A 26,347-nucleotide genomic window follows, 5' to 3' on the forward strand; every position below is an offset into this window, starting at 1 on the left:
CATAGCCCTTGAATCTTTTCATAATTGTCAGCATTCTGGCCTTCCTATTGTTCTTGCCTGTCTTGTTGCTGTCTTCCTGTCTAATTTTGAGGGGTGATTAATTTAGCCCATAAATCTGTTGATTTTTTCCTTCCAAGAAGTGGTGACGTAAGCTCAGTCAGCACAGTCATAACATTATTTAAAGGCAAGATTATAAGTGCAACAGGTCACACAGCTAATACAGCTTCTGAGATAGCTCTGGGCAGTGCAGGATACGTTTTACCAAACAGGAGCTAACAATGTGTGATACTGTAAGTTATGGAATGAGATTGCATTTAAACAATAGTTCACTTATGCATTTTTCCATCTGTCTGTCTATAAAATTGTCCTTTGGTTTGGGTTTATTGAAATTGTAATACATTTTGTCATAGTTTTGATTTAGTATGGAAAACTAGTCTGATTTTTAGTCTGAAAAATCAGACTAGTTTTGATTTAGTCTGGGTGTCAGTTAATATCTTTTGTCATAGTTTTTGTTGACAAAATGAACACTGCAAAATGAATATGGCTCAAGTGTATAGTGATGTTGATACGTTTCCAATGTAATGAGTCCCCAAGACCACATGTGGTCATTTCAGTGGGTCCCAGGGAAATTGAGTGGGCCCTTAACAAAATGTGTGTTTTTTGACAAATTGTAGCATTGAACTCTTCTTTGAGTTTATATGGTTATATTCATATTCAAAGTCATGTATATTCATTATTTCAAAGCCATCCTTCCCCTCTTTGGCTCAGAGCAGTCTGAGTTTGTTCCACTTCTATTTAAATTAAAGTTAAAGTGAAAAGGTCCAGTCTAAATGTTGGAAGAATTGTACCAATTAACTTCTAACATAATTAGTTAACCAAAAACGGATTCCATTGCATCTCACCCTGTTAAAAGTTTTTTTTTCCATTGTACCACCAACCACCACACCAAATACCATTCTGAAATGTAACACTTTAAAGGGTCTTTGCTTACATGCTAATGTAGACTCACAGAAAATATTTACCAGTTACTTTTCAACGCCATATGAACCACTCTTCACATCGGCATAAATTAGATCCACCAGACAACATTTATTTAAAAAGAAAATATGTAACTATTAAATCTGGTTTGCCTGTTACTACTGATAATTCCTTCCTTCCTTTCATCACTTCTTTTTTCAAAACAGTGGTACAGAACACCAGGATTAAATGTCAGGAGTTGAGTTTTAATTAAAACTAAATTATGACTGGAGCACAGAAAGCTAAATTGCCCCCTAAGTTACCATATGACTGGTTGATGACAAGCAATGTCGCATTTGCCCTTGGCTGCATTGATAGTTAGTGCATCCTTTTGGAATTTTAATGCGTTAGAGACGCTGGGCCTACCTGTACCTTGCAACATCCCTGAGTGTGAAGTAGGAAAATATGGGTCAAGGAGAATATGTAGTGGCCAGCAAAATAATAGGGCCATGCTCTGTTACAGGACATTGAGAGAAATTTTTATTTTTATAAATTTTCTCGTCTTTGAAGGTTTCATTGTTCAGTGCTGTCAAGTCTTATCAGTGTGCAGACCTTGGTTTGACTTTTGTACTTGACTACATTAGTTATTTCAGATATTATGGTAAGAAAGGGTATTACTTTGGTTTAATTAAGGTATCACCATTTTTGGAGTAAGTGGTAAGACCCACAATAGATAGTAAACTTCATATTTGTTTAAAGGACACCGTTTAATATTGATATTGCACGATCTCAGTGTAAAAGTCTCTTGGGCGATACTGTTCAAATGTCATGGAGCTCGTTTGAAAACTTCTGTCATACGATGTCTATACTGCTATGATACCAGGCTGGTCCTGACACCATTAACCACTTTGTCCTTGCCTTTAACATGGTTTCTCTAGTTGTCGTGGCGATGATGACCTTGCAGCACATTAGTGTGGTACTGCAGCATAAGGTGTTGTGTGAACAAGGAACGAGGAGGAGAGCGATAGAGGGGGTTGAGACAGTCGGCGAATAAAATGAGGACAGCTACTATTAAAAGATGAGCTACGTTGACAAAGTTGTTTATGTCAAATGATACTCGGGGTGCAACTTAGCAGAAGGCGAGCAGATTTCTAAGAAGAGGAAAGATTTGGGGAGAGAAAAAACAGAAAACTCTGAAGCATAGAAGTGAAGAGAAATAGAAAAGGAGAACAGGTGGGGATCAGAGAAAGATAAATGAAGAGAGATGAGAAATGTCAAGATGGTATCACAGCGGAGCACCAGCAGTGCTTTGAAATGGAACAAAATTCTACCTTTTCCCCACCCTCTGATTCCTCCTCTTTTATACCTGCCAGTGCTCACCTTGTTTCTCTCTCACTATCAGACACCAACCACCCACCAACTTGTACTAATTGCTCTGTTTGCCTCCCATCACTCTTCCTCTTTCCCTCAATCCTTCCCCTGTCACCACCTGTGCTCTCCTTTACTCTATTTGTCTCTCAGAGCCTGTCTCCCTCCCTCCTCCCTTCTCCTTGATGCTCCTATCAGTATAAAGGGCAGCTCAGGTCGTATATAGATGATATCCTGGTCAGCCGGTGATGCGGTGTAATACGAAGCGTCCAGCATCTGCTTTTTGCTGCTGCAGTCAGCGCCCTTTAACCTCTCGCATTACTGAATTTCCCTCCCTCCCTCCCTCCCTCCGTCTTTCTTTCTCTTTTTCTCTCTTTTGCTTTTTAGAGGGTGCAGTTATCAACCATATTTCCCAACATCTACAGGGAGAAGGCATAAAAATGGGATTATCAGCCCTTCACTGAAAGTGTAACTCTTAAGGAATGTCTGAACTGTCAACTTGCCGCCTAAACAAACAGGACCTTTTGATTACTAGACAGCAGATCAGAGTTTACACTGTGATACTCTTGGGGAACCTTTTTTTAAGCAAATTGTTTCCTGTTGCTTTCAAGCAAGTTTTGACCATTGCTCTTTTTATTTCTCTGTCTATTGTATTCTAAAGGTCGGCCACAGGAACTCCAACGTGGAGGAACCTGCTTTCTGGCTTCTCTTCACCTTCCCGCATTTTTTTATTTTATGGAAGGCATTCAAGGTGAATAAATGGCTCCCATCTTTGGCCTTATTCACTCCTCATTCTTTCTCTTTCTCTCTCTGTATTGCTCTCAGATGCAGAGCTGAATGTGGCTTGTGTTAACTGTGCAAGAGGCCTTGCCATAAAAGAAAGTGCAATTCCATGTGGCTTGCACTAAACAAGCAATATTGTCAAGATGCACAGCTCATCAACAGAAATTAAAAAATATTTGAAATGAAACGAATGAAATGAAAACAAGATTGAAATTAAATTAAAGCAAACAGGAATGAACGAGTACCTCGCATCATCAGGTTGTGTTGCAGCCATGTTATGTGCCAGGACATCATGTGAAGACAACACTGTGAAAATGTAATGTAAACCAGCTTGTAAATGCCATACAAGGCTTACATCTTGTTTCTAGTAGTGGTCGCTATGACCATGATTGAATAATGGCATGTAGATGTGTTCAGGATGGGACTCTTATCAAACAAGAAGTTTGGTGTAGAATGGACAATGTGACATATTGAAAACAACTAACGAACTAACTAACTTTTCATCGTTAAAGTCTTTTGATTGCACTGAAAAAATTCAAAGTCAATCGAATTAATTCTGTAGTACAATGACTGTAAATAGCCAAAACTGTGGGACATAATGCACGTGCTTACTAATTTTCATACATATTGGTGAAACATCCCATTGCCCTATTGAGCCATTTTGCCACGCCCTCCGACATGTGTGATGCATTTCATGTGTTTTGCAGCGTGTTTAGGCCACCAAAAATACAATTAATTAATTCAAATAATACTAATGATAATAGGGGCCTTTGCAGTGGTCGCTGCTCAGACCCTTATAATCTTTAAACCTATAAAAATGAGAACTATGCAATGATATGAAATGTACTAAAGTTTTTGTTAATTAATAAAAGTTACATAATTATGTGAAAGATGGACAAATGCACAAGTCTTCAACGAACTCCACATGTGCAGAATCACACATCGTAGCTCCTGATTATTAAAACAGTATCCTTGCATTTAGTAGCATCTAAACTAGACTAAAACTTTACTGATACTAATATAGATTTATGTCAAAACACGAAGACTAAAACAAAAGCAAAATCAGACGCCAAAATGAACTGTGTCACCTAGAACATTTTCTTTCATGTAGCCTAATATTAAAGCACATTAACTGTCTATGTAATTGGGTCTTAACTGCCAGTAATTCAGCAGCAGTGGTGTCACTGGAGGCTAAATCGGTGGGTGTTTTCCTGGAGAGCTGTCATAGCCATGAAATAATCCAGAGTTCGGCCAAACGAGTGGCACCAACGGATTAACACAGGATCAGGCGGCTTTCTATAAACGAGGAGATACATGAACCCCGGTGACACTCTCGGCATTATACTCTGCTTTGTGAGGACCACAACAGCTGAAGTTAGACATGAGTGAGACATGATTAGCTGAGATTTTCCTCTATATACTTTTAAAGAAGTGTATCTTTGGTTGTGTGTGTGTGTGTGTGTGTGTGTGTGTGTGTGTGTGTGTCTTTTCGGGACAATGGGGCATTGGGGGGTAATATCCCCAGCCTTCGCTACCTCTCTTTCCTCTCCAATTTATTACCTTGGCTAGTTGATCTGATGGTGTAATAATATCTCCTGCCTCTGGCTACGGGAAATGGCCACATGCATTATTCACACATGCTAAGATGCTTATTGATGACTCCTTTATTTATATATTTCCTCAATGCCAGAGTCATTTCTCATGTTTTTAACCCCTTCGTTGTAATCCTCTATTTTGACGTGAGCCTTGTCTAATGAGTCTCACTCACTCAGATGGGCTGTTTGATGAGAATTGAGTTCAAGCTTTTAGCACGAGATATGTCATTGTGGAACTAGGGTTAAAAATATGTATAGGTGGAGCCCCATTTATTAGATCTACTTTATCTGATGTTGAAGCTCATGGCTGCTCATTTTGTCACACAAATGCTGAAAGAACATGCACAGAAAACGAAACTCCTTTGAGAAAACTAACATGGCGTTGCATCAGGGCTGTAGGGCAAGTCTAGTCTAATGTGTGTACATTCTCCAGGTATTTGATTCCTTTTCATTTGGGCAGGCATTGTAAATAGGGCATACTCGCTTTTATGTTGGTGCATGCCATAGTTCAGTGCTACTGGGTATTCAGCTGGCTTTTTCTCTGAACTCACATTTCCCCTCTGCTTCGAACTGTGGCCTCTGAAACAGCAATAGGACATCTATAGTGAGCTATGTTTCTGACCCAAAACTGGTACTTTCAGTGTGCAAGTTTGTGTGTTTTTTATTTTATTTTTTTAATGTTTGCTGTCTAGCCATTTTTTGCTTGGCTTCACCTTCCATCCCCCTACACACAGGCTGTATTATACTGGTGGGGTTTGTGTTGAGTTAACTTGAAATATGTAATATGCAATAGAGTTGGTACCATTTTTAAAACGCATTCATGGTTTGTATGCTTTCGAAGTGCATAGATTGAGTACATAAATACAGTACGGTTAGCTGGTGAGTCTCACCTAAAGTGGGTCCTTACGCACTTAGATATCAAATCTGTTTTTTGGAGTCTTTTGGAGGTTCACGTGGCTTTCCCCCAAAATAAATTGTTTTAAATTGAGTTGTGTTTCCTTGAATGTCTACAATGGAGGTAGCAAGAGCAAAAGTTACACCTTAGGCTGCAAAGTAAAATTAGCATGTTAGCAACAAGTCTGCAGCCTCCTGCGACTTGTTGAATGTAGCTGACAGTGGATATAGCAAATTTCACAATGGCACTGGCAAAGAAACTGGTTCGCACTGTTGGCTAATAACATTTGTGTTGGCCTCGGTACCGATACTGCAGATTTGATTGGTGGATCCCTTATTAAAATGGCAGCATATCTGTTCTATCAGACGCAAGTGAGAGGTAAAACCAGTAAAACTCCTGTTTAGGCGAGCCTTTAGCATGAATCACCAATATAAAAAAGTAAGACCCAGGTTGAAAAATACCAGCATTTTCCTTTAAATAAACAAGCTTAACATTCTTGAAGGAATTTGTATTTTATATGGAGGTCTACCTGCATTATTTGCATGCAGGAAACGCGACCTATCATCCTAGCAACTGGGATTTAGTGGTGCAATAGAGAGAAATTTGTAGGAGAGGTCAGGGAGTGAGTAAGAACAGGCGATGCAGAAGACTAATTTTGCCACTCCATATTTAATGTACTGGTAATGGTAGCCCTTTCTTCTGTATACTCTGTCCTGACCACATTCTTCCTGCCAGATACATTGGGCTGTCCTGGCCTCTCGTTCTTGTCCGCACACTCACACACACTGCTCAAAATATCAGCTTAGGGCTGAAAAAGTAGTTCACCACGGATGTGACCGGCCCAAATAGGAGAAGAGAGCATGACACATAAGCAATCAATGTTTGACCAAGGGAGTATTTTTACTTTATTCTTTTTCTTCCTTCCTCTCTCACTTTTTTCTGTCTTTTTGAGCCCACCCATTTCTCTTCAAACCACCAGCTTTTTTTTTTTGGCAGTATAAGTAATTGCTGCTTTATCCCTGTTAGATATCATCTTGGATGTTCAGTGCGTTTTGGATTATTTTTTGATAAATAGCTGTGAATTGCTTTTCTAGTATGGCTTACCCTCTTTCAACGTGACTCATGTTCTGTTTCAGTTTATGATTTCTTTTAGTTTCCAGAAAGTCCTGAGAGAAAAATGCCTGAATTTGTTTCATCCACTACATGTAGGTAGTAACTAGTCGGCTGATACTAATGGGCTGAAAGTTTTTCCAGTCAAGTACAGGACTTGAGGTCTATCCTTTGTCAGAGAAACACATCACATTTTATACTTAATTATACTTTTTAAAGTGTTATTTTGGTGTGTTCACGCGCTGCTGGGAAACTCTGGCATCCAATGCTACCAAACAGCAACCATTTAATGCAAGATCCTACCACTTACAGCTCTTTCACATCGTTCATCATTGTTGCTGTTTGTCTTTGTGGCTATATTTTCTAGCAAAATAGTTTATGGATGTGTTTGGCAACTGACTGTAAACTCTTAGATGTTGGTGTTTCCCACCAGGACATGAACACAAAAAGGCTCAACAGGCCACATCAGCCCAGCAGACAGAGCAGGGCGTTCGGTTTTTGACTCAAACCAAAGGCCTCTGAATACCCATATGACCTTAACTATGATATACAGTACTCAGCTCAGAAGTAAAGCGGTGTTATATTCCTAAGCCTACGTGTTTTCTTTTACTTTATGAATAACAGGGCTACTTGAGTAACACAGGGGTTACTAATAAAACAAAGTTGCCTTTAAACTTCTGTCTGGATGGTTACTTTATATAGAAATCATATCAGTGCTTTATGTCAGCATATTCATAAAAAAACATTACATCTGAGTGTGGGGGACCTGGAAGTGATGTAACCACATGTGGGATGTAGGTTTGAGGGCACTTACTGTAAGTGTAGCAGCTGTAGGAGTTTTGGGGGGCAGTCTGTTCTTTCAGCATCCTGATGTGAGCAGAGAGGTCAGAAAGTGTTTGGATGAGTGCAGGAGCATTGCAGGAATGTGTACTAAAGAAAAAAATGGAAAATATGTTCTTTCTCTGTCTCTCTCTATTTCTCTTTTTGTCTCCCTCGTGACCTCATCTAGTCCTTATCTCTCTGGTCTTACCTGGCAACCTGCCAGGTGATGCTGGAACCATCTCGCCAGCTGATTTGCTGTTTCCAATCTCACCAGGGATGGGCAGATTGATAACTTACTAGTCAATACTTTGGTACTCAAACACTTGTTCATTTGTTATTGAGTGTTCCCTTTCACCACCAGGCTATGTTGGTTTTTTTAAGAAAGGCATCAGTTGCAGATGTTCTGTGAAATGTATTATAGAGATTAAGCGTAAATAGTTTATGTTAATAGTTTTATTCTTTTATTTCCCACTTTGTTGTTTGTTATATTCCTTTTGTTTAAGTTCTTTTTGTATTATTTTTTAAATGAGTTACTACAGTGTCACTATAGGTTTAAAATCAGTCAGAAACAGCATGATGTTGTTGCATAAAATACTTTTCTTGTCCCTTTTCTTGGACAAACATACACATACACAGAATCCTTCTCACTTCCTTTATTTTTATTTCTCTGTTTCTTGATCTCTCTTCATCACTGTCTTCCTTTGAAATGAGCTGTCTGCGCCTGAATGCGCGAGCTTTACTGTTAGCGATATGGTGTTTGATTTGATTTTCCAGCTGACAGCCTGGCAGTCACTGTGAGGGCTACCGTTAGAAGATGTGCAAGAGAATGACTGGGAAACATGTTTGAGTGAAGCTGTGTATGAATGCAAATGTGTGCCTGAGTGTATTAACCTCGGCGTGTGTGTGTGTGTGTGTGAGCGCGTTAAGCCCTGCTCCACTGACACTCTTCCCTCCTTCTCCACAGAGAGAAGTGCCTTCTTTCGCTGACCCCTTTGGCTGTTTGGCTCCACTGAAACCGCTTCTGCCTCCGTGCCTGTCCATGTCTGCTGGAGTTGCCAGCCACACCAGGAGCCCCAGGACTGCCAGGACTGCCAACCCCATCCACTGACACCTCCCTCCTTCTCTCCATCTCCTGCTCTGTCTGCCAGTCAGGCCTCTCTCTCCATCCATGCCACTCAGCCCTCCTCTGTGGAAGTCAACCACTCCTTCCTCCTCTGCAGACAGACCCTGATACCGAAGACAGATAACTTTTATTGGTTCCTGTGAGCGGAAGGAGATTGTCTCTTAGCTGTCTCCACCACAGCCTTCTCCTCATCATCCTGCCCTCCTTCTGTTCCTCTTTCTTCTCCTTCCTCCTCTCCTCCAGCCCTGCATCTTTTCATCATGGGCCAACTCGATCGATAATGTGTTTTGCCGTTTGTCTCATCTGACAGTTCAGCCTAGGAGCAAGGCGATAGAGAGCGAACTGCCGTGTGTGTGTGTTTGAGGGAGAAGGGACGAGAGAGAGAGATTACAGAGCAAACCTCTGTGGCCGTCATCAGCCCAGGCCCTGGGTGACAGGCGGTGAACGATTCCTATTACAGCCACAAACAGACTCTTAGGATGGGCCGCAGGTGGTAGGCGAGTCCCAGGCCTCACAGGCTTCATCTCAGAATCAGACCCTGGTGACAAAACCTCTTAAAACTGGCTTTTTCCCATGTCCTTTAATTGTTTCTCATCATTTGTCCCAGTGTCATCAAAAACATTCAGACGCACACATAATAGCAGCTGCTGGATACCTATTCCTCTAAATCGACCCCTCCTGCCTGGTTCAAAATGGCGGTGAATGTAACACCGATCCGGGACACAAAGTGGCTGACATTGGAGGTTTGTCGGGAATTCCAGAGAGGAACGTGTTCACGACCGGACAGTGAGTGCAAGTTCGCACACCCTGCCAAGAGCTGTCAAGTGGAAAACGGCAGAGTCATTGCCTGTTTTGACTCACTGAAGGTGAGTATGACAAACACCTGTGATGTTCATTCATCACTGCCCTGTCCCTCTGTTTTGTTTCTAGCTTGAAGTGTTGACGAGCATTGTCTTCTGGATGTTTTACGTTTCATTTGGGGTTTTTTTATGGATTCCAGATCTTGATAGACATAAAGAGAAGTTGTAGTTTGTGATTTAGGTCTTGATGCAGAGGAGATCGGGGGCTTCTTTTTGGTGAACATTCTGTAGTGAGTTGCAAGGGAACAGCAGTGATTTTGCTGCAAAGTGAGATATTGTTTCTTAAGGTTAGTGTGTGTGTGTGTGTCTTGGTAAGCTGAGATGAGGCAGTAATCACATTAACATCTGTGAATAAGACTCAGAGTTTCCTTCACTGGCACATAACTTTAGCGCAGGACTGTCGGTTGGCACATTGTGAAAGTTTCTGTGTGAGCGTCACATCAACAGGCTGAATGGGAAATATAGAAGTAGGGCAGCACACTGTGTATTTCATGTTTGTATGTGAGTCTGTGAGTGTATGTCTGTGTGTTATTTTGAGGTCATACAGCACAGTGGGGTGTTCTCAGAAGGCTCTGTAATTTACTGTCTATTTTTGCCCTGGCAGTGGGACAACACACTCCCACTATGCAGTGTCTCTCTCTCTCTCTCTCTCTCTCTCTCTCTCTCTCTCTCTCAGTCACAAGGGGGGGTGTCAATCAAATGGGAGAGAAGATGGAATGAGGAAGGAAAATAAAATGGACTGAGTAGAAAATAATATAATAAGGGAATCATTACAAGACGCTGCATATCAACTGTGGCAAGAAATGTTTACCTGATGGTCAAAACAGCTGATCGGAATGTCTATAGTGTCAAGACAGTGTAAACAAAGTGCTTAAATTTAGTTTAAAAAAACTCAATAATAATTCTTAGTGACTTAGTTGACTTAGTACTTACTTACGTTTTATAATTTCTCCTACAAATTGAGTTAATATATTACTGTACAAGAATGTAGGCACTTCCTGGAGTGAACAGAACATTGCCAGTGATCATAATTTTGGCAGTAATTACGACTCCATGAAAATGCACTGAGCAAACACAGAAATGGTTGGAAGGTAGTTGGGGTGGATGATGAGTGCCAGAAGAGAAGAACTTAAATATCAGAGGCCTGGGATTGAGTCCTGAGATCCATGTGTGGCTAGATTTAAGCAACAAAAACACCTCAGTCAAGGAGGTTTGTGGTTTTAGTTGCATACCTTAAGCCACGCTAGCAGCTTGTGAAGCTGTTAGTTATGTCCGTTATAATGTTTGCCATTATCACCATCTGCGTTTTGTGCGTTGCCACCCAATTTTCCAATGAGGACTAAACACAAACTACATTTGAGGCTGATGGGAATGTCAATATTCCCGCAGGTATTTGGTCATAAAACCTGATGATTGTGCTAAATGAAAAGTTAAGTTGGGACGTGGATGTTAATTCAATAGACATTTCACTTAAAACCACAAATGGTAACTTTGTGGTGATGTTTGGGGAAAGGCCAGGGATCTCCACATTCAAAGGATTCATCCTCTAGGGGCCATGAATGTCTGTTCTAAATTTCGTTGCAAACCATCTAATAGCTGAGATATTTCAGTCTGAACAAAACATTTCCCTCTCTAGAACCATACTGCTATGGCGAGGCTGAAACAATCTTTAACATATTGTCTTTTGCTTTAAGTGGCCTTTAACTTTTCATTATAAAGTATAACCAAGACCCTTTTCCCTAACCTTAACCAACATAACGATAAAGTTAATCATGCTTTAGTTCCCATAAGCTAATATTGTAGGTAAAACAAATGAAAACATGTTGTCAGAGAATGTTTTGCAGATGATAACAAATTTAAAACAATAAAAAAAGGGCTATAAGCAACACATAATCCCTGAAGTTACAAACACACGGTACACAGTTCAGAGTTGTGGACACCCATACACTGTGAGAGCACATCTAGTGACACTTTTAATTTACGAACAGCGCTGAGAATCTGCAATGGGTCAGCTGTGGCAGCATGTGTCATGGCTGAGAGCCAAGTATAAACACAGGCCCTCTGTAATATAGTATGTTGTATATGAAGACAAGTACATGTGCATGTACATATGCAGAATACATACACAACAGATGTCACACGAACCTCACACTGTGGCATTTCTGCTTGCTGTCTCATTACTCCAGATGCTGCAAATGTGTTGGATACAGGGATATCAGTCAAGTCAATCTGGGTATTTTGGCTCAAGTTAGCACAGTGATTCTGGATCCTAGTGTTCTGTCTACCGTGTTGTGCACATGTCCTGTAATTTGTCTCCTATCTGATTGGCAAGCAGGGTGTTATTCGGTGTAACTGGAGACCATAGCTGGAAGTCAGTCAAGCCAAGTCCAGGCCACAGCTTACCTTAGTTTATAACTAGGGAGGGGAGGGTGGGGGTTTTCATTAAGCCATGCACAGTGTTATTACAGTTCTGGGCTGCTTGGTTGACGCTCTGATGGCTTGGGTGGGTTTGGCCGGTATAGGTGAGACAGGAATTGGTGAAGAGGGGCTGCTGGGGCATTGCATGGATCATGAAAACAGACTGGGAGACTGAGCCGGAGAGGGCAAGAGCAGGCGCAGCAGGGAATGTGCGGAGAAGCGTAGCACTATACTCAGAGCCCTTCCCTGCTCTCAGTGCCAGGGCATTCCACAGTCTACCTCCCTTCCCTGCCTCTATGACAGAATGATAGATCTGCTTTATCTGCAGATGAATTCATAACACACAGCTAGGCATGGAGAGATGGGCAAGGGGATAGGGAAGGACAGGCAGGAGGATGTGGAGAGGATGGATGTCGGTACACGTGGCTTCGCGCTCCTGGACAGTTTGCCATACCACCCGCCCTTCATTCCTTTTTCAAATGCAGGCCGGCAAAGGAAGGGAGGGCCTGTAGCTGGTGAAAAAGGAAGGCACATGAGTAGCCCTGTCTTTGCTTTTTCCACCTCTCTCTTTGTATTCAAATAGTCGTTCTCAGATTGATGAAACTTTTTTTTCTTTCATTCTTAAATCACAGTTTCTTGCCAGTTGCCAGGCTTGCCAGTACAGTCTGTACATGTAGATGTCTTTATTTGTTATTTAAAAAAACAAAAAAAACGTGTTTGTCAGCTGTGAATGTAGTGGAAAGTTCCATTTGATGGGTGACGTAACAGAAGATGGAGTGATAAAGGCGAATAGGAAATGAGTCAGAGGCAAAAGACTCTGTAGGATTGGCTGATATTACAGAGGGACTGACCCTCTCAGTCTGTAATCACAGCAGTGCCAAAGAAAAGTAACCCTGACAAAAATCTGAGGAAACTGCCTGCATGGGTATACAGCACAACTTCAAAATGATGACAGCACACTTAGTCTTACAGCATAATTTCTGTTTTATTTAGCATTGCTTGCTTGTTCAAATGCTATATTTGTGTTTTCCTGACAGGCAACTTTTAGCCATCTAAAGGTGTTCAGACAAAAGTCAAACCTCATTTTATTTGTGGGAGAACCTTAGCCGAGAGTTTTTGAAGGCACAGACAAAAAAACTATTTTGGACTTGTCTATAATTAGAGAAAATACAAAAACTGGGTATTTGCTTGTCCTTTTGGCTCCTGCTACAGGAATTCAGCCGCTTGTTGCTATTAGCAGCTGGAGACAAAGCTGGTTTCATTGTAAGAGTATAAAAAGCAAATCTGGGGGTATTTAGGCTGACGAAATACAATAAACTCACCATCGGGCTGTGATGGGAAACAGGTGAGAGTGAGCCAGAGAGCCATGGGAGCTCCACTACAGTATGATGGACTAGCTACTGATGACCATGAAATTGTCTCAGTGGGTTGAATTTCCATGTAATTTCTTCTCATTAAGACGTTCATCCTTTCTATTGACATTCGAATGCTTTTTCTCTGGTGGGAAATCTTGCCATTATCGGAATCCACTGTAACCGTTCAAAGCAGCTGTTCTCAATGAAAGAATAAATATTAAAAATGTAATACTAACAAGATTTTGACTGGACTATTGGGTGGGGGTGGTAAAGTGTTAAAATGGTCATTTGTTAATTAGAATATATCAAATCAGGAATGCATAGGAAGATATTTGATATAAGTTTCAGGGAGTGGTTGTTCTAATCACAACAACAACAACAATTTTTATTTCTGTGCTGATTATTATATTTTAGCCTTCAATATAGATTGTTACTGGGTGTTAACATGCAGTCTAACAAAGCCACTCAGGATTTGCCAATTTACTTTTTTTGCTTGTTTCAAAGAAAACAACATTAAATTAAAAACTTCAAAGTGGTCATGGATATAAATGTTCTGTGACTATAAATACTGTGAATGCTTTTTCTCTCTCACTCTCCTCTTTTTGTCTGTTGGAGAAGGGAAATTTAAAAGGAAATTAAAAAATAAGTTTACATTTAAAAAATGTTGCATGGTTTTGACTATTTATTTGAATTTTTCACATGAAAGAAAAATTCAACCCGTGTCCTCCAACCGATATTCAGGAACATGTTCTGCCTAAATTAGCACAATGTTTTACAATGCAAATACAAAGTGATAACAAAAAAGTTCCCACTACTACTAGACTTTGATGTTTGATATTCAACATTTTGTAGAAGGGATTTGTAATGTGGGTGGTGTATCTTTTATTATTTACTATTGAACAAAGCCTTACCCAAACTTTAACCTCCTCCTTATTCTTTTTAGTAGTTTTTGCTGCTTACAACTCTAATGTTGAGATAACTTACCCTGTAAGTCATTATACTGTAATTTAACTTGTGTTGTCGTTCACAGCGGAGGAATGTAATATTCCCACAATCTCTCTCCCACAGCGTATTCTGTAATGTTCATTGAATTTATGAGTTACTTAGTGCCTGGACTCCACATGATCATCTGATGTATGATAGTTATACAAAATCCCAGGATAATTTAATGTTGGAATTCACAATCACAGAAAATACTCACACGCATTCATCTTGTTGAAGTTAAAGAAATGAGAGAGAGAAATAAAAAGCGGAAAATGCATCTTAAATTGATCCAACTTATCTTCTCACTGAATGACCTATATCTTTTTGAATCTTTCTGTACCTATACGTGCCATGTTGTAGCTCAATAAAAATGAATATATAAATAAGAACAAACTCTTTATAGTTAAAAGTACTGAAATATTTTGGTCTCAAGAGTTTTCTGGCCAGTGTGGTGCCTGACTGTTTTTAACTAAAGACAAACCTACCTTATATTTGGTGTTCTGAATAATTTTCTTAATTTATTATTATTCTTTTTTTTTCACACAGGTTTTTACAAAACAATATTTACAAAAGAGAAAGCACAAACATTGATAAAATGCATACCCAAAATATGTTAAAAAACAACAAAAGATGAGAAAAAGAAGAAGACGAAAAAGGGCCTACTGATCACGATGGGCAGTGTTGAGCATGCACATTGTGTTTTTTTTGTTAGTTCGAATGTCTTACTGGGGTTTGGAAGATCTGAGTGAGTGAGGCGGTGTAGAGAGGAGTCAGCTCTGGATGAACTGCAGGAAAAGGGGACCAGGTGTTACGGAATAGGATCAGATTGTCCTTTACGGTTGACGTGAGCTTTCAAGGTTTGCATGGTCTGTTAACAAATTGAGCCAAAGGTTTATTGACAGCATAGTTCTGTCTTTCCGCCTGAGTAGTATGTTTTTCTTGGCCACGGTTAATACTAATGCTAAAATGAAAGTTTGTGGGATTGTGTAAAGGTGTCATATGAGGACTGGATCAGTGATTTGGACGTGTACAGCTGAACAGACAGATCCTGTTTCGGGCTTCTTGGACATTCATCAAAACGCTACGCTACATTCACACTGCAAGCACGAGTGACCCAAATCAGATTTTTTTGTATGTCACTCAGAGACAGTGTGAGCAGTACAAATCACATCTGATCTTCTCAGTTCTGATTTGGGCCACTTTTGTATGTGAACAGTTATATCAGAATTCATGTGACTCATTTTCAATCTAGGTTCACAGGCTATGTTTGCACCTATTTGCACCTGTTCACACTGGAATCTAACCTCAAATAATGTGAATGGCCAAACCCAAATAAAATCTGATTTGAGCACTAAATCAGAATTGAGCAGTGTACCTTGGGCTACGTTCAGACTGCAGGCAAAAGTGGCCCAAATCCGACTTTTTTGCCCATATGTGACCCATATTTGATTTTTTCAGTCTGGACAGCACAAATCAGATTTTTTCAAATCCGATCCAGGCCACTTTCATATGTGGTCCTAAATCGGATACATATCTGATGTTTTTCAAAGCGACCTCAGTCTGAACAGTCATGTCGCATTTCATCCGACTTTTACGTCATTAAAGTGAGACAGACGTCACAATTCTGCGCCGGATGAGGTGGGACGAGGCAATATCATAATCATCATCATAATTGATGGCTCTGATTGCACAACAACTTCAAAACTGATACACACACGCTGACATGTGTAGCATCCATATTAACGTCCGTAAACACAGTGTGCTGTGTGTGACGGCACGTCTTCTTCTGGGTATGCGGGTCACTTTGGGGCCGTAAGACTGTTCACCCTGGAGTCTGATCCTGCAGTGTGACCGTAGCCTTAGTTGTCAAAGATGCTGCTCAGATCCAGTTTGTTGGGCACTGCCATGTCTTTAACGGACCAGTGTGAAGGATTCATTGGCATTTAGCAGTGTAGTTACAGATTGCAACCAACACGCCTCACTCTCCCCTTCCAAGCATGTAGGAGAAAGTACTTTGCCTACAAAACGCAAAAGGCCATATCTAGAGCCAGTGTTTGGTTCTTCTGTTGTAGGCTACTGTAGAAACATTCTAAGGTAATGAAAACACAACAATTCTTACTTTCCGTTAATTGATGAAAACATACCTATGAATATTATAGTCTATGTCTACCAATAGATCCTCCAAAATGTTACACACCTGAAATTTTAACTGAAAAGTTGGCCTATAAGGTGCGGTTATTGCCTGAGCTTAATGAAAACTTTGTATTTATATTAAGGTTATCACACATTCATTATGAATTACATTATCCTTAAGGTTAAGATTGTGTTGAGATTGAGTCCTTGAGAATTGGTGAACTTATTATTGCAATAACACAGGGCATGCCTTACTGTCATTATGGTGATGCTGCTATGTATTATGCTCCCATAATCACCAAACAGCCTGTTAAAGTGTATAATAGCTGTTTTGAAATAGAGCCAATGCCAGTACGCTTTTGAAATATTATCTTAAAGTTTAATACGTAAGAAGCACAATTTCCCTAGATGCCAAAAAAAGCATGGAAACCAATCAGTGTGGCTTTGGTCTACACCAAGGTCTGGTCTTCACAAGTTCCTTTTGTGTAATGACTCATCAAACACACATGTATATGCGCCGAAAAAAATCAGACTTTGACACACCTACCCAGTTGGGACATTATTAAAGAAGCACAGTGTAATAACAAAAAGATACAGCCTTTTTATATTTGTTCAAAATTCCCCAAAGTACTTAAATAATTAATGCAAGATTCAAATTGTTGAAATAGAAAAGAAATAACTGTACAGCTATGTAGCCTCTAAAACACTGAAATACTTTAATGTACAGTGTGTGTTGTACAACCCCGGTGTTTGAATCAATGCAGTATATTAAGAGCTATGCAATGTACATTACTGGTCACTGCGTGTGAGTTATGAGTTACGCTCATTTTCTGTCGGACTGATCGATGATTACTGGCTGTGTGTTTGAGAGAGCACAACTCACATACATGCACCCACAGGAGGACATACATTTTCATATTGCTCAGACATAGCCACTCAAACACAAGCTAAGCAACACTGGGAATGTATAGTGACCTACATATGGTATACTACAGAGTCCTTGAAAAGACACAGAAAGAGAGTGAGTGCAAGCAAGAGAGAGAGAGAGAGAGAGAGAGAGAGAGAACAGATAACAGGAGAATGGGTAAGGCAATATGTATTGAGATGAGAGCCCAGCAGAAAACAGAGGTAGAGGTGTGTATGTGTGTGTGTGTGTGCGTGTGTGTGCACAGAAGGATGTAGTATATTGGATAAGAACTCTTTGAAAGGGAAACATACTCCAACAGTGTTAATCTGCTCTGTATCTGTATTCTGCTGTCATGCTCTTCGCTCTCATCCTCTCCTCTCATTACCTCTGTTAATCTGTCTCTACTCAACCCATCCTACACCCTCCTTCTCCTCTCTCCTGTTCTTTTTTCTCTCTCACTGACATCCCAGACACTTTCATTTCCATTTCACACACAGTGATTTTTATCTTTTTTCTTTATCGCTTTTCATCATATTTTGGGGAGACATTTGTCTGGAGTTTTTTTTTTTTTTTTTTACTGTGGCCCACCATCAGGAAGAGATGATTCATGCTTCCACGATAGATGCTACTTACTTGTATTTGTTGTGCGTCATCAAACTTTGGTGTACGGGGGGTCACTAAGGTCTGTGTTTAGACTATTTCTGCAGTAAACTGGCTAAATGTGAAAATGCACATGTGTTTCCACTCTAGGGGTTTAGGGTTGTTGTGTCTGACAAGTCTTAAAATCATTGTCGTCCAGAACCTCAGTTGTCATTGTCCACACAACAATGAGATGCCAGTGTTTTTGAATTTATCCACTTCAGGGACTTGGTTTTTGGGTCTGAACAATGCTGACTCAGGGTTGACAGAGGTCCCAAACAGAGAGAAAGATGCATTTTAAAATTAAGTTCTCTCCTGATACCGATTCCAATACCTTAACTCGGGCTATCTCCCACAGTTACTGATCACTTTTGTTTATGCTTTGTGTGCAAAACTTTCAAAGAGGATAAACCATTTTTGGGTGAGCATTTTCTTTAATGACAACCAAGAGTCGGCTTGTTGTTAAGAGATGCACTGATCAACTGGTGCACAACTGACTGGAGCATGTTACACTGAGTGATCCAAGAACATTGATATAAAATATTCAGCAAGCCCAACTGTCTGTCCCTTACAAATGCAACATTTGGGAGTTTGTATTCCAGCTTGCTAACATTAGCACCAATTCCCACTAGACTTTACTTTCCCTGGAGTGTATTTAAATAAAGAACCACTGTGACTGCAGAAAAATAAATGAAAATTAAATATGAATGAAAGTTTTTACCAAATGATATACTGATCTCCTTGCAAAAACAAATGTTCAGTTTGACTTTAAAACAAACTGTCAATCAGTTTGGGAGAGATAACAGTTTCCCCACATGTGGTTATGTTTGGGAAAAAACTTTTGCATCTTTTGTATTTTGAATTGTGCCATAGTCATTTATGTATACGAGTATCCTCTGAGCTGTTTTTGTAAAGTGGTGTTATTGGTGTAAGAGATGCTTAAAAACATTGGTGTTAACAAGTGGGTGTACTCCTTCTAACTGTTATCATCTAGCACTCTGCAGATCCATTTATAGAATATATTTTTGGGCTTAACTAAACAAGATATACCATATCCGATTTCTCACATAGCTCAGCCTACACAGGACATTATGAAAGAGTCTTTTATTAGCACATTGCCATGAAGTTAGCAGTGAACACACAGCCAGAAGCTATTAACTTTGTCAAGCTCTATTCATGAGCGAGTCCTCCCTTGAAACGTCTCCCCTAAATGTCTTTCTGTCCTCAGAGAGGCCACTATTTCTACATCCATCTGTGGATACGCTGCCTCAGCATAGACACACACAAACACACACACACACATCCATCTTTAAACATGCTGCATCAGCATGGAGACATGACACAACAACATCAGAGCCAAAATACATACAAGGGTATTCAGGAATAGCCTCTTGCCACATGCAATCGTCTCTCTTTCACCTTTTGGCACCCTTCGTCCTTTCACTTGTAATCGTCCATTTACCAAACCATTAATGTTGCCTCAAATTACAACTCTCTTCATGCACATTTCTCGCCATGAGTTCTCTAGCATAATGTATGCGTGCCTCTGCATGTGTTTTCGTACGAGGCTGGAGGGCCCCGGACGTTTAGGCAGTCTGAAGGTAATATCAGCATCTCTGCGTGCTGAGTCGTGATGTCCCATTGCTATTGCTACTCCTGCTGCTACTGCTGTTGTGAACAGAATATGTAATCAGTTATGGCCTGATCCATTCCTGTTAGTCTGTCTCGCCCCCTCCCCACCCTACCAGTCTGACTCCCCGTCTTTCTCCAAGTACACCAATCACTCCCCCTCCTCCTCCTTCTCTCCCTCCCGCTACCCACTTTTTTTTTTCTTCTTGCGACTGCTTTTAAAGCACCACCACGTGTAATTCTTTGAGGGCGATGCGGTAAAACAAACATTTAAATCAGACTGCAGACAAGTAAGGTGTATGGGGGTGGAGGGAGAAGTAGAAGGAGAGTGGCAGCAACAGAACATTAATTCAATCCAGGACAGGGAGTCATCTGCCAACTTGTTCTCCCTCTCTTTTGCCGTTTGGCAGCACCGTAAGTCTGTCTACCCCCTGTCTAGCCTCTTCTCCATCTCCTCTTCCCCCTATCTGTCACTGACCCTCTGCTCTTCATCTGATCTCAGGAGTTTGGGTGCTACACAGTTCTTATGCACTTCTGAAGCGTAATCCTTCACTTTCAACCCTGAACACATAAACACACACACATTGACACAAACAGCAAACAAGCACTTACTCTCTACTGCAGTCACCCACCCACCCACACACACACACACACACACACACACACACACACCCGTGAAACACGCAAGCACTGATCCCAGTAAAGCAGAGACATTCCTGTGAAATCATGAGCATTCACCTCAGGTAGGTAATCACGTCAGAGTGGCTTCGGTGCCTGGTTAATGGTATTGCCGGCTGCAACAGACAGGAAGTTGGAGCCTGGGCCAGTCTCTCACTGCTGCGATATTGGACATTTCAAATTGATTATGTATGCATGTGCCATTATGGAAGCCATTGCACAATAGCTCTCATATCCCGACGTAATGGAATAAAGAAATTAAAATGAGACAGGAGAGAGTTTGGGTGATCTAAGTGGAAACAAAGTTCAGATGTATGATCATTTGGATTAAACATAGGCCTACTGTATGGGTCAGGTTAAATTAGCAATTTTATGAGTTATTATCTAGTTGTTAACCCTGTGAGAAACAGGTGACCAGTTCAGCTCCAGCCAAGGACAAGCAGGTACAGATGATTGATGGACAAATTAAAATTTCTATGAAAAAAGTCTCCTTATGTTCATACTTTAAGAGATAGGGGTTTATATGTTTATATACTTGCATGTTTTGAGTGAAATGTAATGCCTCTATGATTACAGTTTTAGCCATGCTAGCAGCACAGCTCAGATGTTTTTCCACTCTAGTCCAGACTGCAATAACTATTGCATAAAAAAAACCAATTGTATGACTTCTATCAGGACATTCTGTACACACATTCATGGTCCCCAGATGATGAATCCTACTGACCTTGGTGATCCCCTGATTTTTAATCATTTGTGGTTTTGAGAGAAATGTTTGAAATCCAACAAGATGGACTGCCTTTGTGTCCCCACAGGATGAATTGTAGTAACTTTGGTGACCCATTAACTTTTCATGTACCACCATAAGGTCAGAATTTGAATATGTCCAGTAGGTTGGTTAATGACCAAGTACCAAGACATTCCTATCGGCCTCAGCTGTACTTTGTGTCAGCATGCTAACACACTATACTGAGATGGTGAACATGGTAAACATACCTGCTAAATAACAACACGTTTGCATTCTCATTGTGTTTGTTGGTGATAACAGTAAGTAATGCCTCACAGAGCCATAGAGTGTCCGTAGATTTTAAACCTAACTTTAACCAGAAAGTTTTTATGTTTTTGGTCCTAAACTCTTAATATGCTTGCAGATATTCAAGCCCAGCTTGATTAATGCAGCTAATGCAACTAAAAACATTTTAATATTTCCACCAGATGCATACATATTTTATATTATAAACAGAATTTGATTGTAGATTTGTAATTTGTTTAAGCGTCGCAAACATTTCTTTCTGCCAAACGACCCCCGCTCCCAAGGGAGTGCAGTAAACAAGGCTCAACTGAGTATGACTTCTGTCTCTGCGTCTGTCATTAGCATGTTTGTTGTTTTATTTTTTCCCCCGCAGTTATAAACATGCATTCATGAATTTACTCATTGCCCCCATCACTCACTCCTTTAATTAGAAAATAATCAGAGTTGGATGAGAGGTTCATTAAATCTCATCCTTGAGAGCCATCAGCCACAAACACAGGAGTGGGAGATTTATCACTCTTATGAAAAGAACTCAGATACCTCCTCTTGCTTTGTTTTCTCTGCTGAGAGACAGAACATTGGTTAGGAGGACAGCATCAACAGACTTAGACAGGAATGAACAAGTGATGAAGTTAACGAAAGAAAGGATTTTAATGGACGGGAGCAATAAAGTTCGAGAGTGGGAGGGGAAGTACAGAAAGCGAGAGAGTGGAGAAAGGACGACAGAAAAGAGAGAGAGATCATTAGAGAAGTGCTAATTAACAGAAACCACACTGTTTAGCAGCACTTTGTCTCCATGCAATATTGATCCTCCATGACCATTATGGAGCGGATGTTTTCCACTGCTTTCTGCGTGGGTTTTCTCTTTCCCTCTTTCTTTCTTCAAAAGTTAATACATCAACCCTGGAATCACCCTCAACCTATGAAATCCTCCTCCACTCTGAAACATGCAAGTCATGCAAGTCTGCAGCCAAAACAAGAATAGCTGTGAAATTACCCAAGAAGCCAATTTAGTTGCGGAAATGCCTGCGTCTGTAATTGCAGCATTATGGCATTAAATATGAGGCAAAGAATGTGATCCCTGCAGAGATAGACAGACAGACAGACGGACAGACAGACAGACAAGAGGGTGGTGTCAACAAGCAGATTAAAGCCGGAGAAGAAAAGTGACCGTGCGGCAATGAAATGGAGTGAAAGAGAGTGAAAGGGCTGATGGATGGGTACATAGACATCAAATGGTGAAACATGGACAGTGATGGACAGATGGAGAGGAAAGAACAGCAGAGAGATGGTGTGTGGATGGAGGGAAAGTAATAACAGAAGAGGAGAGCGTGGAAGTGAACGGCAGTCGTGTCAGTCGCCTGTTCAGTGCGTGCAAGATTGAAGAATATCTGTAATATCACTTTATTGTTATGGTGCATGTTGCAGGGCTTGCTGTTGGACATTGTGATTCTTCAAAAGGCTTTAACGGGATTACAGCGGTATCAGGCTCAGCCATCAGAGAGAGATACAGCAGCTGTGTTGTGTTGGGTGTGCCGACAGCATGCTGTCTGTCACCGTCTCTCGCTGCAGCTTTCCTGCTGATATTTGAAGCCTAGACTGGACTACATATCACAAAATATGTGATCTAAATGACATGGAGATTACAGTCTGATCCTCAGTGTTCATGCAAAACAAATAATTCAAGCTTCAGTGTAAATTCAATCTGTTCTGATTTTTATCTGACCTGTATGCCTTTTTAATTCAATTTTGGCTCCTTTGATATACAGCACTACTTTTGTGACGACATACTGAACGTGGCAGTGGCATATCTGACAACGGATGAGTCCATTGTGAGAGAGGGTTAGGGAAGGTGATCACCCTGCCCACTGTTACCCCGCTCTTTGCTGAAGTGGTACAAGCCGACTTTGATCAATGTGGATCGATGTGGATGAGTGTGCAGCCGGAAGGCGCTACGTGGAGAAGGAAGGGGTGATGGCCCTCTGCTCTGTCACGCTGTGTGTGTGTGTGTGTGTGTGTGTGTGTGTGTGTGTGTGTGTGTGCGTGTCTGAGTGTGTGTGGGAGGGAATTAACGCACACTGTGTCATGCTTTTCTACATGATGTATCACGCTAACGAAATATATCCTTAACCTACAAATGACTCTGTCTCGGTCTGTGTTTCTATTCTTCCCGTCTCTGTTGTGTGTCTTTATGGGAATAGGGCACGGTGCCTGCTGATTGGTCTTTTGCAGTGGTAAAGCTAAGGTCCTGAGGGGGGAAAAAAAGTTATTTAACGAAACTCAGTTAATTATTTGTTGTGTAGTTTTACTGTGTTACTTCAGCACCAATAAATTAAAAGATCTTACATCAAATTTTGAAATACAAATCTTTATCATCCATTTCTTTTCTATTGTTGTTCTTGTTTTTATGCCTCTGCTCCGGCAAAAGTCGTGGCTAGAGGAGTTATGTTTTCGGGTTGTCCATCTATCTGTCTGTACACACTTATGTACATCTGTATGTCCCATTGTCATGAACACGATATCTCAGAAGGACGGGTCCCTCTCCCAGGACGGACAGACGTGCAGTAGATGTTGCATGTACAGCATAGGCCAACATTACGGTTACATTACATCACAATGATAAAATTACAGATAGATTGTAAATAAACATAAATAATGGATCTGGGAGGACGACCCTCAGCGCCACATGACCTCCACTCCACCATCGAGACCTGGACAAGGACAGACTACAAAGCATCATTCACACAGATAGTAAAAAAACACACAGAGGGAGAAAGAGACAAAGAAAACATGCATGACAACATGGATGCAACTTGACTGGTTGGTGAAGGCATACAACCGCAAGACGGTATTCTAGTCTTTCTTCTTTTTCTCTCTTTTCCCTGACTTTATCAGAACTCATCACGAATACCTACGGCTTCAGTTTGAGGAATTTCCAGCTCTGCAGTTGTTTGTGTTACAAAGGATTACACGCTATTGCTCTGCGTTACTGTTATTTCCCCTTTGTATTTAGCTTTGACGGCTAGTCTTTAAAAAAAAATTTCTATGGAGAAAATTTTGGCCATTTGCCTTGTGTGCGTATGTGTGTGTGCCTTGAGGATGTCTGTGCCTCACTGTGTGTGTGTGTGTGTGTGTGTGTGTGTGTGTGTGTGCTTGCGGGTGGTATCATCACTTTATGGAGTAATGAATGCTAATCCTCTCTTATCTGCTTTAACCTCAAGGCAATGACACTAGCTGCTGATGCCAGTACAGTGACACCCTTCGTTGGGGGAGAGTGTGTGTGTATGTGTGTGTGTGTGTGTGTGTGTGTGTGTGTGTGTGTATGTGTGTGTGTGTGGGCAGACATGTACCACATTTGGATGCAAAAATAAAGGATGGCTTTACTGGCGTCTGACAACTTTCTCTCAGTTTTTCTTACTCTGTTAGTTGGCTTCAGGGTGTGGTCTTGTGATTATCTGCCACGTCCCCCATGACTCATCAGAAGTAGAATAGAATAGAACATTCCAGCCCTCTGACTCCATCTGATCCCAACTCGTTTCATCAGGGGCACAGAGAAAAAGATATTGTCATTTGATACTAAATCCCTCTTCAGATCATTATACAAAGAGAGACATTAACGATTTCTGTGCACTCATGCGTCTACGTTTGTTGTTTGTGTCCACTCACGCAGTTTTCACAGGCAGCCCGCCCTTTTGTTTTCACTTTGGTGCCACTTACCGTAGCTGCTAAAGATCACAGCACAAACCAAAGGCAGCTGCCAGCAAGCATCTTTTTTTCATTCACAAGGACAACTTCATCTTCTCCCTTTCTTTTCTTCACTCTTGGATTTTCTGTTTTCTGATACAAGCAAACAATAATAAAAAAAATTTATTGACGAACCCTTAATGACAAAGGCTATTAGGCAATGTAAGGAGAAAGTGAAAATAGGGGATGATCCAGATATGAAAAAAAGGAGGGAGGTTTAGATGTAAAAAAAAGAAAAGAAAAAAAAGAGGTCTATTCCCAGCAGCCAATGAGGCCCATATATCTGCAGAATGAGTGTTAGAAAGATGGGCAGAAAATAATTAGGCCTAAAAGCTGTTGAATCCTATGTGCCTGTTCACCAGTCTTCCATTAAGGCTGTTTTAATGGGTCTGCTCTCTGCCTGCCTCCTTGGCACAGAGAATGGAAGATAAAACTGAATTAGACTCAACTTTAGAGTTTGTGAATAGAGAACGCTTAGGCTGAGACTGAAGGAAAGATGAAGGCAAAAAGAAAAAGAGATGAACAGATAGACAATTGAGGAAGAGGGTTAATTGAAAGAGAAATAGAGGGGCCAGATCTCAAGGGCTCTGGGGTGGCCTCTCTCTCATCATTGTCTGTGTATATATGTGTGTGTGTGTGTGTGTGTGTGTGTGTGTGTGTGTGTGTGTGCGCATGCATGCATACATGTGTGCTGGTGAATGTGTGTGTTTGTCTGTCTGAGGGGAAATAGTGTTGTAGACCTAATGGGAACAAAGCTAATTAGAGACTTTGCCTTGCACGATTCTACAGTGACGTTCTCACAGGAGCTAGGACAACACTTGCCACCTATACTGTACCCTCCAGAGAGTGCGAGAGACACTGTACAGAGTTTTTAATTTGAACTATTTTAATCCTCCTTGTCAAACACCTTTTACGAGCCTGGGCTATGGGACTGCAGCCAGATCAGTGAAAGATGAAATGGAGGCTCTGCTGCTGACTTGGTGACTTTGACATTCTATTTAATCCCTTTACTCCTCTCCAAATTTATTTCTCAAATGCTAATGCTGACTTTTCTGACCGCGGGTATCTTTTCCCGCTTTCACAGTAGTCACCAACAGATGGGTATGACTACTTTGGTCTACCCCAAGAGGGTCTAATGATCAATGATATACAGGCCTACATTCTGTGGCCCAGTCCCAGTGGCTGCCCCTGTGTTTGCCTGAAGTCCTCAGTGGCTTGGGGCTGCCACACTGTGAAATAAGCAAGTACTGGAGACTATTTTAACCTTTTATGCTCTCTTTTGGTTTTATCTTAATTACTTGCTTAAGGGAATAACCC

General features: G+C 40.9%; 1 protein-coding gene across 12 annotated transcripts in view; it reads left to right on the forward strand.

Moving 5' to 3' along the window:
• LOC127362431 (muscleblind-like protein 1) overlaps positions 1-26,347 on the forward strand; it is a 67,580-nt gene that overhangs the window by 13,234 nt on the left and 27,999 nt on the right. For 7 of the 12 annotated variants that reach the window (XM_051398119.1, XM_051398115.1, XM_051398121.1 and 4 more), the window contains exon 2: positions 8,495-9,519. The exons of the other annotated variants lie outside the window; for them this stretch is intronic. In XM_051398119.1, the coding sequence (XP_051254079.1) occupies positions 9,346-9,519 (174 nt within the window). In that variant the 5' untranslated portion in view covers positions 8,495-9,345. The remainder of the gene's footprint in view (positions 1-8,494; positions 9,520-26,347) is intronic. 12 annotated transcript variants of the gene reach the window in all.

Source organism: Dicentrarchus labrax, unplaced genomic scaffold (genome assembly GCF_905237075.1).
Source record: "Dicentrarchus labrax unplaced genomic scaffold, dlabrax2021, whole genome shotgun sequence".
Lineage (NCBI taxonomy): Eukaryota > Metazoa > Chordata > Actinopteri > Moronidae > Dicentrarchus > Dicentrarchus labrax.